The following is a 12,591-nucleotide window of genomic DNA, read 5'->3' on the forward strand; positions in this document are numbered from 1 at the left end:
ACACGGAACTGGAATTGGAATCCGCTCTGCTCTACAAAAGACATAATCTTCTGCTCTGCTTAGAACTGTTTGGTGTTACTATATTACATTGTCTTTTCCCAGATTAACTTTAATTAGCCGACTGAGCTCACATTTGTGTTGTGAACCCCATTTTCAGAAGTGTCACGGACATAATCAAAGATCTCATTAACGCTGTAATGGAGATCCAGTGAGGTTTGACTGGGAACGAGATTTCTTAAATACGTTTTTTACAATTAGAGCTACGTTCCTTTGTGTGTGTAAAGTGTGATTTGTCTCACCTCGAAATGTCCATGTAAGTGAGATTGGAGGGCACGGGGCTGATAACCAGTTGCTGCAGCTCTGTGGGGAGAAATGCAAACGCATTAACCTACAGCAAGGACAGATAGTCAATTACAAGAGCAGGTAAATGAGAAATAGTCATGTTCGGGAGGTGACTGCTGGCAAGAAAGACCAAGATGATGGAGGAGAACGATGCAAATGCATTCAGTTAATGAATTCATGGGAGAGCATGAGGAAATTAAAACCATGTGTGCACAGGAAAAAAAAACCCAGGATTAAACGGAATGGATATCATACATTCAGATCAGATAGGCAGAAATCAGAGAGGTGGTGAGGATGAGAGGAGAGTCAGTGCGTCTTTGCTAACCACACACGTCCCTCGTGGGGGAAAAAACCCACCGTTGCTGGAGGCGTAGATGCCTTTAAGAAAGGAACCTTTGGCCTTGAGGCAGGCGATGCGGTTCCTCTCGCAGTGGAGCATCTCCAGCTTGGGGAAGACGCAGGCGTCGAGCTCCGTCAGCCTGTTGTCCCGTACGTCCAGCTGGGTCACGTGTCTGAGCAGGTCGGGCTCATCTGGGACCACGCTGGAGATCTTATTCAACCTGACGGGGGGGAGCAAAGGTTGAGCTGCACAGGTGGAGACCTTTGTAGTGTTTCAAGAAGCGTGCCCCAGGATATGGATATATTTCACTCTCTCCACACTTTTATGTTCCAAACAACAGATGGAGACTATTTCTTTCTTTCTGTTCACTCAAATAAAACACGTGCTCTTTATTCAAACCAGTCGTCATATCTGATGACGGGTTCACATGATGAAAATCATTTAAATTCCAGTAGAACTGAAAACAGACAACAGCAAGAATTATGTTGATCTTCAGCCCCCCCAAAAAACCTGCTTTGAATTTCTCAAAAGTAAATCAACAATTAAGGCCGCAGCACCGACGCAGAGTGACCTTTGCACGTCAGGTGAGAACGTCTGGAAACACACTTGGTGAACTTGTCTGAGTGACCTCATGCGGGGTGAAGTATTAACTTGGGAAATAGTGCAAGTCATTTCTGCTGTGTGCTTTAACCCAAAGTGGTGGAGGCACAGCAGCTGGTGGTCTCCTCTATGTGCTTCTGTTTCCATCATTAGAAAGGTGACATCTGCGATCAACTACATGTCCGGGGACAAGCATGACTATGGATTCTGCTGGTGTTTGATGCTGGAAACCCCAATATTCAACACCAAGTTAAGTGCAGAAACATTTAATCGGATATAATATGGCTGCGCTTTCATACCTCAGATCGATGTGTTTGACACGAAGCAGTCGGAAATTCTGCAGGGTGAGTGTTTCCAGGCTGTTTCCAGCCATGCACAACTTCTCCATGGAGGGTAACTGCTCCAGGATTTGGGGCACGTGGTTGAAGTGGTTGAAAGAAAGGCCCAAGTAGCTCAGCCTCTGGAGGGATCCAAGCTCCCCAGGCAGCTCATTTAGGTTGTTACCATCCAACAGGAACGTCTGCAAACTGAGAACACAAATTACATTTCATCCAAGCAAAATCTCATCTTGTTTGCACTGTCTACCTTTTTACAGCGCACATAAACACACATCAGCCAGCAGATGGCAGCAGCAGCTCACACGCCCTACTGGCCACTTCAGGAATTTACAGATGCAAATGATTATTCTGCATAATTCTCATCTAATTTCACTGAAACCCAAGGACACATTTGTTAATTACACATTTGTTAAAACTCACTAATCGAATTACACTCATTTCTGGAGTTCCACTTTTAGGGTAACATGAGTAGTTGACTCATGGAGGATTTATCACATTTATAAATGTTGCTGATAAAGTTTAATATAATTGTCAGATTAGCTGAAGGTTATCTCAACCCCCTTTAATAGAAGATTTTCATTAAACTAAATAGCCTGTAAATGATTATAACCTGAAAATCAACTACTTGTATCGGCCTTTAAAAGGGGAGGCCACAACTGTGGCAAAATGTCACCGGAGCTCGCACGCGATCTGCACATGGCGTGTTGTTGTTTGCTAATGTGTTGAAACCAGCAAAGTACATCCGAGGAGTTGTTCTGCCACTTGCTTGTTGCTAGGTAACGCCCACATTTGACTATGTAAACTTCTGATACTCTTCTGATATGCACACTGGTTTTCTGCCCCCCTCAAAGGGCAGAGGTACAAATATAAACCAGACGACTGGAATTAGCAAATATGTCAGCTGCGCGTTAGCGATTCTCCTCATCTGCAATAACGCCCTCTTCTCATGACTCACTTTGTCATCGCTCCCACAGAACACGGGACAGAGACCAGGTAGTTGCAGCTCAGGTTGACCTCTGTCAGTGTGGGAATGTCACAAATGGCCAGAGGAAACTGACTCAGGTGGTTGTTGGACAGGTTGAGGCTCCGCAGACGAGAGAACCTGGAAAGGAAATAAAACGAGCTTATTAACTCCTGTGAAGTGAGAGACGTTTGCACCAAAGTAAACACACACACACACACACACACACGCACACACACACGCACTGTTGTCATGCTTTTTATAGCGTCCTGTTGAGCAAACAATGGCAGCGTCGATGTCGGTGTTGTTCAATGAAACACCAGCAACCAGTGGCATTTGGAGCAGTGTCCTATGGCACAGTTTTGACCTTCAGAGGGGCGAGTCCCCTTGAGGGACAGGTGAGGCACTCTGAGCTCTGTCTTTATCGATCCGTGCCGACACATGGGGACACTCCAGTACAGCTGTGTCAGAGATGGGCAAGAGGCCATGTAGGATGAGGCTCAGAGGCTGAAGTGGCTGCTTGAGCTGCCGATGCTTAATTTCCTTTTAATGTGGACACACTGGTTACACTCAGAATGGCTGCATATCACGGCAAACCATTTATCAGGGTTATTGATTAGGGTGGAATGGTAATTCAGGCTGAGGGTGACTCCTCTGTGGTGGGATGGGGTGTGCAGGCAAATGTCATTCCCCTATTAAATCAGCCTGCAATCTGCTGAGTAACACTCACACCCCCTCCCCACAATCTCCCTTTGTCTGTGTCATACTGATCCCATCACTTCAGTCTTCTTCTTTGCAAATGACCTTTGGAAATCAAAGCTGTTCTCATTATTGTATAATTAACAGCAGGTGAAATGACAGTGTGGTGCACTTAACGGCTGCATTCATAATCAATAATGTCTCTTCGAGGTCGTTATTTAGATCCAACCTCATCGATTTCCTTCTTTCATTCTATGAGAAACCACCAACAGTAGTTACTTAAGGCAACTACTTGCAGATATTAGTGAGCACAACAAAGCGAGCCAAACTTTGATAGATTTTTTATGTGATAGTTATGTTGTTCTGTCCCAACAGTGCTCCATTATCAACACTGTTTCCAGCCATATACTGGGATCTCGCAGCTCAATGGCAGTGATAAACCCGGTGGAATCGCCAACTGTAACAGATAATGGATAACGTGAACTAGCTATCGTCAACGCAGTGACGCTTCAACTCATCTCACGGTCCCTGGGGCTGAATAAACCGGCCGTGTTGGGGGCTATTTGATTGAACTTTGTGAAAATCAAAACTACAATGTACATCAAGAAGAGCATTCCCAATGTTTTTACTGCTAAAATGATTTTTATTGTTTGAATCAGATTATTCTGCCGTCGCCTAATGAAAGATCAAACTCAAAAACCAAAAAAGCTCATCATAATTCAGTCCAGTAATTTTCAATTTGAGTCCTTCACAAAGCAACGTCACACACTCTGTAAAGGAATAATCCAATCGCTATTCCCATGGTGAACAGTGAACTGTGTCTTACAGTGAAGTGCATGCTGGGAAGAGCGTTCCATGCCAAGGGAAAGAGCTGATATCCCAGACTAGTGATTGTGCTTATCTGATGGGCAGATCACCGACCAGATTGAAAGGCAAAGGTATGAGGCAAGTGACTTTCGAACCACTATACCCCGTGTTGAAAAACTATTATTTACACTTAAGCAAAAATACACTCCCAAAACTGCAGTTTACACTAAAACATAGACACCAACCGTAACAGAGCTCACACGCAGTATTATTGTACTTTAATCTGGCTCTTTAGACTTTGGTCTCACGGGGCTAGAGTGAGTACTCACTGCACGCCTCTGTCAAAATGCCTCCACTTTCATATTCTTTCTCAGTTTTGACCTCTTTCTGTCATAGTGGGTCAAACGCGGATGAGCCTGCTTAGAGGTTGGCAGAACAAAATAGATATTATCTTGCTTGGCCAGCAGGGGGGCTGTGTAGCGCCAACGATTAAAGGACTGGTAATTTTAGATTTATTTTTATTTTTATTTCTGTAGTTTTTATAGAGACGGCCGATATTCTCAGGAATGCTGTCACTGAAGAGGAACATTGATTCCTCGCATGCTTTATTTCCCCACGGTTTCTTTTTCTACTGTAAACAAGAAAACAGGACTCTCTCCGCCTCAAAAATGTAGAAACTACTAAACAAACACACACTCAAATTCACACCGTTTGCTAACGTAAACAACATTCTTCAAAACGAAAGTTTGCAACACAGTTTAAGTGTACACACACCCACACACACACGTGCACACATGTCTTGGCTATGGGCTTTAATCTGGGACCATGATAAGCATGCAGCAGATGGTGCCCACAGAGAGAGAGAGAGAGTGAGAGAGAGCGAGAGGGAGAGAGAGAGAGACACATTAAAAGCTTCCCATGTAGTCACATCAACCCTTCTGTGCTCTGGACTCTTTTAGCCTAGCCTGGCACAGAATAAAGCTCTGGCTAGCTTCTCCGGTCCCAGTGTGCCCGTGGCCCCAGTCCTAAAATGCTCAGGTTGATTGCTTGCAAATTGCAGGCAACAGATAAAGCTGTTCAAACCAGGCGGTCATGACCTGCTGTGTCCAATGAAGCCTCGCTCCGTGAGCGTCTCATCTCGCCTCTTCCTGAACGACAGCCCATGTCATCTCCTGTTGTGTTGCAATTACGCTCATCTTTGTTAAACCTTCTCAAGAATAATCTGGCCTGATCTAGCTCATCCGGAGCGGACACGTCCCTTCGACCTGCGTGTTCCTGCTCTGCATCCTTCCACCTCTCAGGTGTGTGTACCATAGACTGATGGTGCAATTATTTACCTCTGCAACTGCTGCAGCCGCTGATCAGCAGACAGGAAGTTGTGTTTAAGATTGAGGTGAGTGAGGTCCTGGCTGTAGAACAGATTGGGGGGGAGCTGCTCCAGGCTGCAGCAGGACAGATCCACCGAGTTGATCCTCTGAGACACCATCTAGATGGAGGTAGGAATGTTTTAGAGGGGGGAAAAAAGAAAAACGTGAGGTAAGAAAGAGAAACAAGGAGTTAAATACGATTATCTCCACTACACACGGCTTCAGTAGTGAAGTGTAGCCAGCACCCGAGAGGTCAGATGTCAATCAGGAGCCAATCTTATTAGGATTAGGCCGTCCAGCAGGTTGGTGGCTGAACATTACATTATTGTCTAATCCAGTTAACTGCATGTTTGAAGGGCGGTTAACACGTGACCATGCCTTGCTCAAATTTACAGAAATAAGCAAGCTGTCATTCGACAGACGCGTCAGCTGGGTCCACAAGAAAGAAATATGCAGTTGGTAAATTTCAGCTTTCAGTCTGGAGCTAGCTAGAGGCTCAGGAGTTGTTAGTGGGTCACGTGCCGCCTCTATCCAGGCTTCTATTCTGAGTGGCCCTCTGGGTGCGGGTGACATGTACGGCCCTGTTAATATTTAGATAAGAGGTTTTCTGGCCGTGGCCCACTTGAGTTCAAATGAACAAAAGCCATGAGCGGGGTCTATTACTTTAAATACACCCAGAAACTTATTTTTAAATAGCATAGGGCGAAGCAATGTGCTGGTGGGCAGTGAAATTTGGGCGGGAGCAGGGCCACCTTTGTGGAATTTCTTTCTCCTCACCTTCAACTTGCAGTCATGCATGTTCCGACTTACGTCCTGTACAACGCAGCTGACCATATGCTTGTGTTCTCCCTTTTTCTTTTGCTAACACTTGTGCGCTATGCGCACGGTACCTTGGCAGCGTGTCGGTGCCAGCGCAGGTGCTCCGTGAAGCTGTCAAAGCTGACGTAGTAGGTCTGACTCTGAGGCCCCGCTGAGCTGAACGCCAAGCAGTGATTGTGCTTCTTCACCTCCTCCACCTACGATGCATCACACAAACGGCGTTAAAGACGAAGCTACGTCTGATCTCCCGCTGAACGTACACAGTGCCGAGTGGTGAAAGAAAAGGAGAGACGGGATACAGTACAGCAACCAGAACGCACCATAGCTGTGGGGGAGACAAATTCAGCCAAGCAGCTGCATGTTGAATCTGAGGCACGTTTAATCATATGACGCTGGCATGTGCGTGACTCAAGCGAGAGCAAATGTATGTACAATGGCTGCTTTAGGCAGGCAGAGTCAGGCACACTTAAGCACGAGTTTCTGTGAATGGCTGACTAGTTACAGTCGGTAACGAAATATTGGCACGCAAACACACACACACACAGGCACATTTAGGGCCCCTGCATGGATGACTGGAGGTCATGTGTTGTGTTTAAGAACTGGGTGCGGTTGAGTGCGATGTGGTTTTGTGTCAGGAAGGACCGTGAAACAATAACTGAACAAAAACGTGTTTCTACAAAAACATGAAGAGAAACTGTCCGTCAATATCACGTTTCAGGATCCTAAACGGTTCGAGTATGTCTTGGCTCCAGATGTGACAGTTCCAAAATGTTGCTGAAAACTCTTTGACTATGAAAGATTATGAAAGATTTGGCTCACACCCTTCCTGTGTGACCTTGGGCTAAAACAAACCAAGCAGGAAGTATTATTGATGCAATGTAAACAGACAAACGTCTCTGCAGGGAGACGCGTTTAAAGGACCGTAGAAGTGGCTTCGTCAGGTGGTATAATGACAGTTTATAAATCCAGTCCTCGAGGGCCGTATCCAAGCCAGACTTTCTGTCCTACAGGTCAACACCTTCACCTGGGGCTCCATTTCCCTTGGTGAAAGCATTTCCTGCCTGGTAGGATGTAAATCCCGGCTTGAATTCAACCCTCGAGGACTGAATTTGACCTCCTCTGATGGGCAAGTCCAATCCATGAAGGCTAGAATCCAGCCAGGTTTTGCATCCTACCAGGGAGAAACCACTTTCACCAAGGTAAATGGAACCCAGGTGAGCGTGTTTACCTGTAGGACAGAAAGTCTGGCTTGGATACGGCCCTCGAGGACTGGATTTGCCCACCCCTGGTTTATACAATGGCCTTTTTTAAGCGATATCGCTGCCCGCGGGGGATAAATACACCACGTGATATGATCCATGGCCTACTTTTCCTCCGATGAGTGGCAAGATGTGCATCTTCCCCGTTTGGCTCTCCTTGACGGAGGAGACGATGAGACAGGTGCCGCACAGAATGACCTGACGTCTGGTCCAGCGGTTCACCGGCAGCTGGAGTTTCCCTTTCCGAACATTATAAGTGCCCGACAGCTGGACCCGCTCTGAGCTCTCGATGCTTTGGGGCTTCCCTGCAAGAAAGTGGGAAAAATGTGTTTAACTATGGCAGTGAAAGCGGCAAAGAATTGCGCAAGACGCTTCGATCGGCTAATTCAAAGTAAACACTCCTTTGGCTTTACACAGTCTAAAGACAAAGACGTGGATGAATTATTTTTGAGACAGTTAAATATTGACTCATGACAATCGATCCCGGGGCTGTTATAGTTCGGCTCAGGCAGCCAATCAAACCAACCCCAATCTCGGGGTAGCTCTGGGTACAGTAACGCTGCCCAAAACATAATGGAATCGACGCTGAATAATATTTTTACACATCTGACATGTCTGTTTTTTTAGCGAGTCCCATCTGTTCACCTGTCGGCCATGCCCCAACCTGGCAATTCATCGCCACGCCGTCAAACCTGACAGACGGGGTGGCTTATCGGGCGTTCTGTTATCGTTCTGTTGAAGCATCCACCTGCTTTCTGTCTACTCCCACCTACGCGAAAGCCTCCCGAGGTTGGCGCGCACCGGCCTCCCCCGGTCTGTAAATCCTCTGCTGTCCGTGCGGGCTGCAGATCCCCCCATTACGATCATGAGTTCACATTTTTGCTTGAAGCGATCCCGTCCTCCTTATTTTCCCATTTGGCTGAGACACTTTCCAAGTGACAGATGGCTTTAGAAGTGTCTCCGATACAACAGCCTGGCATAAACTAGCATCATAGATCACAAACAGTCTCCTTCTTACATCTTTCGCCTCACCCCGAACAAGCAGAATAAAATGAGCCAGTGAAACAGGGCAGGAAAGAGTCAGTGGGATAAACATGTGTGAACACGCACGTGCTGGCAGAGCTATAAATAATTTAGGCCTTTCACATTTCCACTGAAGCTCAGGCATTAGTACTACGCCACATATTGCTCACATCTGACACACTCAGCTGTTTATTAAGCCGAAATAGGACGGAAAGATCACATACATATTTCATTTTTGCTGACATCCGTGAACATTTCAACTGCAGAATTCACCGTAATCTTTTAGAGCAGCAGCGCAGCCTCGGGGCTCCGGTTCCGACTGCTCGGGTTCACCTGGTTTGCGCGGGGATATTTGCTTTGACTAAACGCTGAGTGTGTAACGTAATAACACCACTATTGACCATGACTCATGTTTAAGTGCCACAGAGAGTCAGACAACTAAAACTACGTGAAATGTCCACCCACCCAAAACGCGTTTTATGGACGTGTCAAGCTTGTATAACTCAAGACTATAGCATCACATTAATATTTGATGCTACCTACACGCAATAGGCAATAACAAATCTATTACACTTAAAGGGCGACCTCCAAAAGTTCTAAAGTTGTCACCATAGTGACCAAAATCTACAGTAGCAACAATAATTGCGAAGAACAAATATTTTAATGCTCCAGTATGTGAATGTAAAGTATTAAGAACCTATATTGGACTGTGACATTTTTGTTAATTCATTTAAATTAATTCCACTTTTGTTTTTTGCGTCTAACCTTTACAACTGGGTCTCCACACGGGCTTAATCCGGGTTATACGGCTAAAAAAGGTTCAGCTAATTGTTGAAATGAAAAGCACGGTGGAGAATAAACTTGAGGGAAGCAGCAAGCACGTGTGTGCAGGGCTGTGCTGAGGAAGGGGGTATGTGTCGCATTAGACAAATTATTCACAAGCTTTTAGCCTCAATATGTCACATGGGTATATTACTACTATTTTTAGGATTTTTGCTGGAATGTGCTTTATCCTACATGATCTCTCTCCCTCTTCATCTCTCACAGACACATGCACGCTCAGTGACAGTGATTAACCATCTCTGCATGTGCATCTATCTAATTGCCCCCCTTCTGCAAGTTGATAGACCAAAAGCAGCGAGACACTTGTCAGAAAGGGAACAATACACGCGGTTTGAGTGGGCTGCCTTTATAATGGGAGATTTCTAAAAGCCTCTCCACTGTGGACCTTTACTAGCATCTCACAGGAAAGTGGCAGGAGCGAACGCTTGAGCCTGGCCAGGGAAACTGCACGCTGGAGGAAGCGAGGGGATGGGTGGGACGCACACGTGAGCATCCTGTTTACAGAGGTGGTCGAGAAAGGCCCAAAATATCTCCCGAACCCTCCAGGGGAAGGAGACATTTTCAAAAAGATAGAAGCAATATTACAAAGGTGTGAAGACCACCTACGCAAACATTCTCAGCAATGATGATGTGAGTCATGGAGGTCATCCTATAATCTTATCAGGACATAAAATATGATATGAATATAAAAATAACACACAGGACCTGCAAGGTGGGTGTGTTCATGTGCCGAAGTCTATTCCAAGACATAGTGTATGTGGGAGCAACGGTACTCCAGTGTGTGCTGGTTACTGGAGATGCTTTCCTTCCTTCCAAGCTCAGGAAATTAGAATTTCCCTTCCAACACCACGTATGTAAACGCACTCAAACACTGTTCACTAAAATTAAAAGATGCATTGAGAAAACAATGCTTTAAACACTATTAATGAGCAGAGCTCTATCATCGTGTGCCATGACAACATGTTCTGAACTTAACAGCACATCTCTAAAGTAATGAATGCCTACACAGCTTTATTAATTGGCCATAATCAAGCCATGAGGTATAGTGAGCAAGTTAGCTTTAGCCAGCATCAATGAAAGCTCTTGTTTTGTCTGATCTGTCTACAAGTGACCTCCCAGATGTTTTGCTGTCCCATTACTCTTGACAGTTAATGATCTCTAACGACCTCTCCGCCCTGCCGGCTACCTATCAGGCCAACTCATATTGCTAGTGCCTCTTCTCAGTAATAAGAAAAGGGAATTATCTGCCCGAACCGTAAAAGCGTTACCAGTAATGATGTGTGAGCCATTTTCCTCCCTATTACTCAAGTCTTCAAAATGACTTCACATTACATCTAGAGGATTGGTTAATCCTCTAGTCCTGCTAAACACAACATGACACCACTAACACACCTCTAGCACAAGAGCAGGCATGCCGTTCCGTAGGGCACCGATGACCCACATAAGTCACAATGTAGCACAGGCGTGCAAAGACGCACTTCCTTGTGCTGCAGGTGATGACAGATGTGACGGGCTGAATGGCATAATTCATAAATGTGTGTGTCTTTATGGCAGGCGGTGAGGAAATCTATGGGAACTAAAAAACATCCTTACAAGAATAAACCAGGTCCGTGTAATAATGGCTGTTTATTGGGTGCTACATACATCTGCACGGCTAAGCCCAAAACAGCCCCCCCCCCCTCCCTCATTGTCAGTGGATGCCTTGAGATGATTACTCTGATCGAATGGGACAAGTTGTGTTCAGCAAACTGTCTGCTCAAGCTGTGGTCAACAACCCCTGCTGGGAGGTGGCGAAGACCATCGTGAGTTGCATCAACCTCAGCGGAGGTTTTGTGAGGTTTTCCACACATACTGACACTAATGTCTCCACAGAGAGGGAGGTGCTGATATGTCAAGTTCTTCCTTGTGCAGGCGTGATAAGATGAGGGTCAAATGGGAAGTATGTGAAACATTCAGGCATTATCTAGCTGTCACATTGCATTTACACATTAGCTACAGATTATGTCGTAAAATGGGTCTCGGCAGAAATGATGAATAATAACAACCAACAGTAAAAAGCAGAAGATGCTTAAGGAAGCATGAGTATATAGAAACACCAGAAATGTGGACATAATCCATGGAATATGTATGAACAAATGGTCCCTCCTCTGTCTAGTTCCTAGCTGTCAGTTTTGCCGTTATGCTATATGACATGACCTTGAACCAGAACCATATTTATTCTAATGTAAACAGCGTGTGGTCAACAGCAAAATCAAAATCAACACGTTAAAGCCTCAAAAACGTGAGCAGCTGCTAGCGAACGGGGGAGCGAATGGCGCGTCACAGCCCGCGCTTAATATCACATTAATTAACAAAAGAATTTAACATGATTAACCTGTTAAGGGATTAAGCCTCAATTATAGATGACGGTTATAAAATAAACACATGTGATTTATTTAAAACCATTAAGAATGGATCCACCGCCGTTTCTTCTCAAGTGTTGAGGAGACGATTGACGGATCAAAAAGAAGAGTCATTTAGCATTTTGGTGTCTTTTGTCAGGAAAGTACAAGTCGGTCGAGTGTGACGCTTTTACTTCCCCGTGCTTGTAATGATGCAGTCAGTCGAGACGGGACGTGCGAGACTGTGGTTGAGGTGCAGAGGCCCAGGGGTCGACCGTCCAGTGCCGCAGCAGAGAGGGTGGAGCGGATTAAAAAAAAGGTGATGCATGGCCACAAATTCTGATAGCTCATCTCTCTTAAGCATGTCACCAGGAAGGACAGACACACACGCACAGACACACACCACAGAGGTCCTCTATTAGTCCAGTGGAATACATCCTGACTCCAAATGAGGTCACAGCCTGCAATATCTTCCCCCATTACACCATTATTACCCTTATGCCCTGGGGACAAGGAAACTAAACAGTGCACCGTTAGCGACTGTGCTCCAGCTAGCAGGTCCATGCATTACCTCCGCCCACCAGAGGAGGAGGTATGGAGCTACATTACGGCAAGGGTAAAAGGATGGAATTAGTAACGCGGGCTGAAACGTCGCCTCGCCTTCATATACATCCCTCCTGATGTGATGCCCATTTTGGGTGGAGGCCGAAAATTATGTGTAAATACGCAAACCTAATTCAGCCGTGCCTGACAGCTGGAATGAGGAACGGTGATGAGAGAGAGAGAAAGAGAGAGAGGCCCCCGTAAGAGTT

At 45.7% G+C, this 12,591-nt stretch overlaps 1 protein-coding gene across 2 annotated transcripts in view; it reads right to left on the bottom strand.

Annotated features, from left to right (window-relative positions):
• Window positions 1–12,591, bottom strand: part of phlpp1 (PH domain and leucine rich repeat protein phosphatase 1) — a 30,725-nt gene that overhangs the window by 5,630 nt on the left and 12,504 nt on the right. Inside the window, exons 2-8 of one of the 2 annotated variants that reach the window (XM_057056284.1) lie at window positions 7,641–7,837; window positions 6,345–6,470; window positions 5,425–5,573; window positions 2,576–2,722; window positions 1,582–1,809; window positions 700–902; window positions 300–360 (exon numbers count right to left, since the gene is read on the bottom strand). In XM_057056284.1, the coding sequence (XP_056912264.1) occupies window positions 300–360; window positions 700–902; window positions 1,582–1,809; window positions 2,576–2,722; window positions 5,425–5,573; window positions 6,345–6,470; window positions 7,641–7,837 (1,111 nt within the window). The remainder of the gene's footprint in view (window positions 1–299; window positions 361–699; window positions 903–1,581; window positions 1,810–2,575; window positions 2,723–5,424; window positions 5,574–6,344; window positions 6,471–7,640; window positions 7,838–12,591) is intronic. The other variant, XM_057056285.1, reaches the window with a different exon arrangement.

Source organism: Takifugu flavidus, chromosome 15, assembly GCF_003711565.1.
Source record: "Takifugu flavidus isolate HTHZ2018 chromosome 15, ASM371156v2, whole genome shotgun sequence".
Taxonomy (NCBI): Eukaryota; Metazoa; Chordata; class Actinopteri; order Tetraodontiformes; family Tetraodontidae; genus Takifugu; species Takifugu flavidus.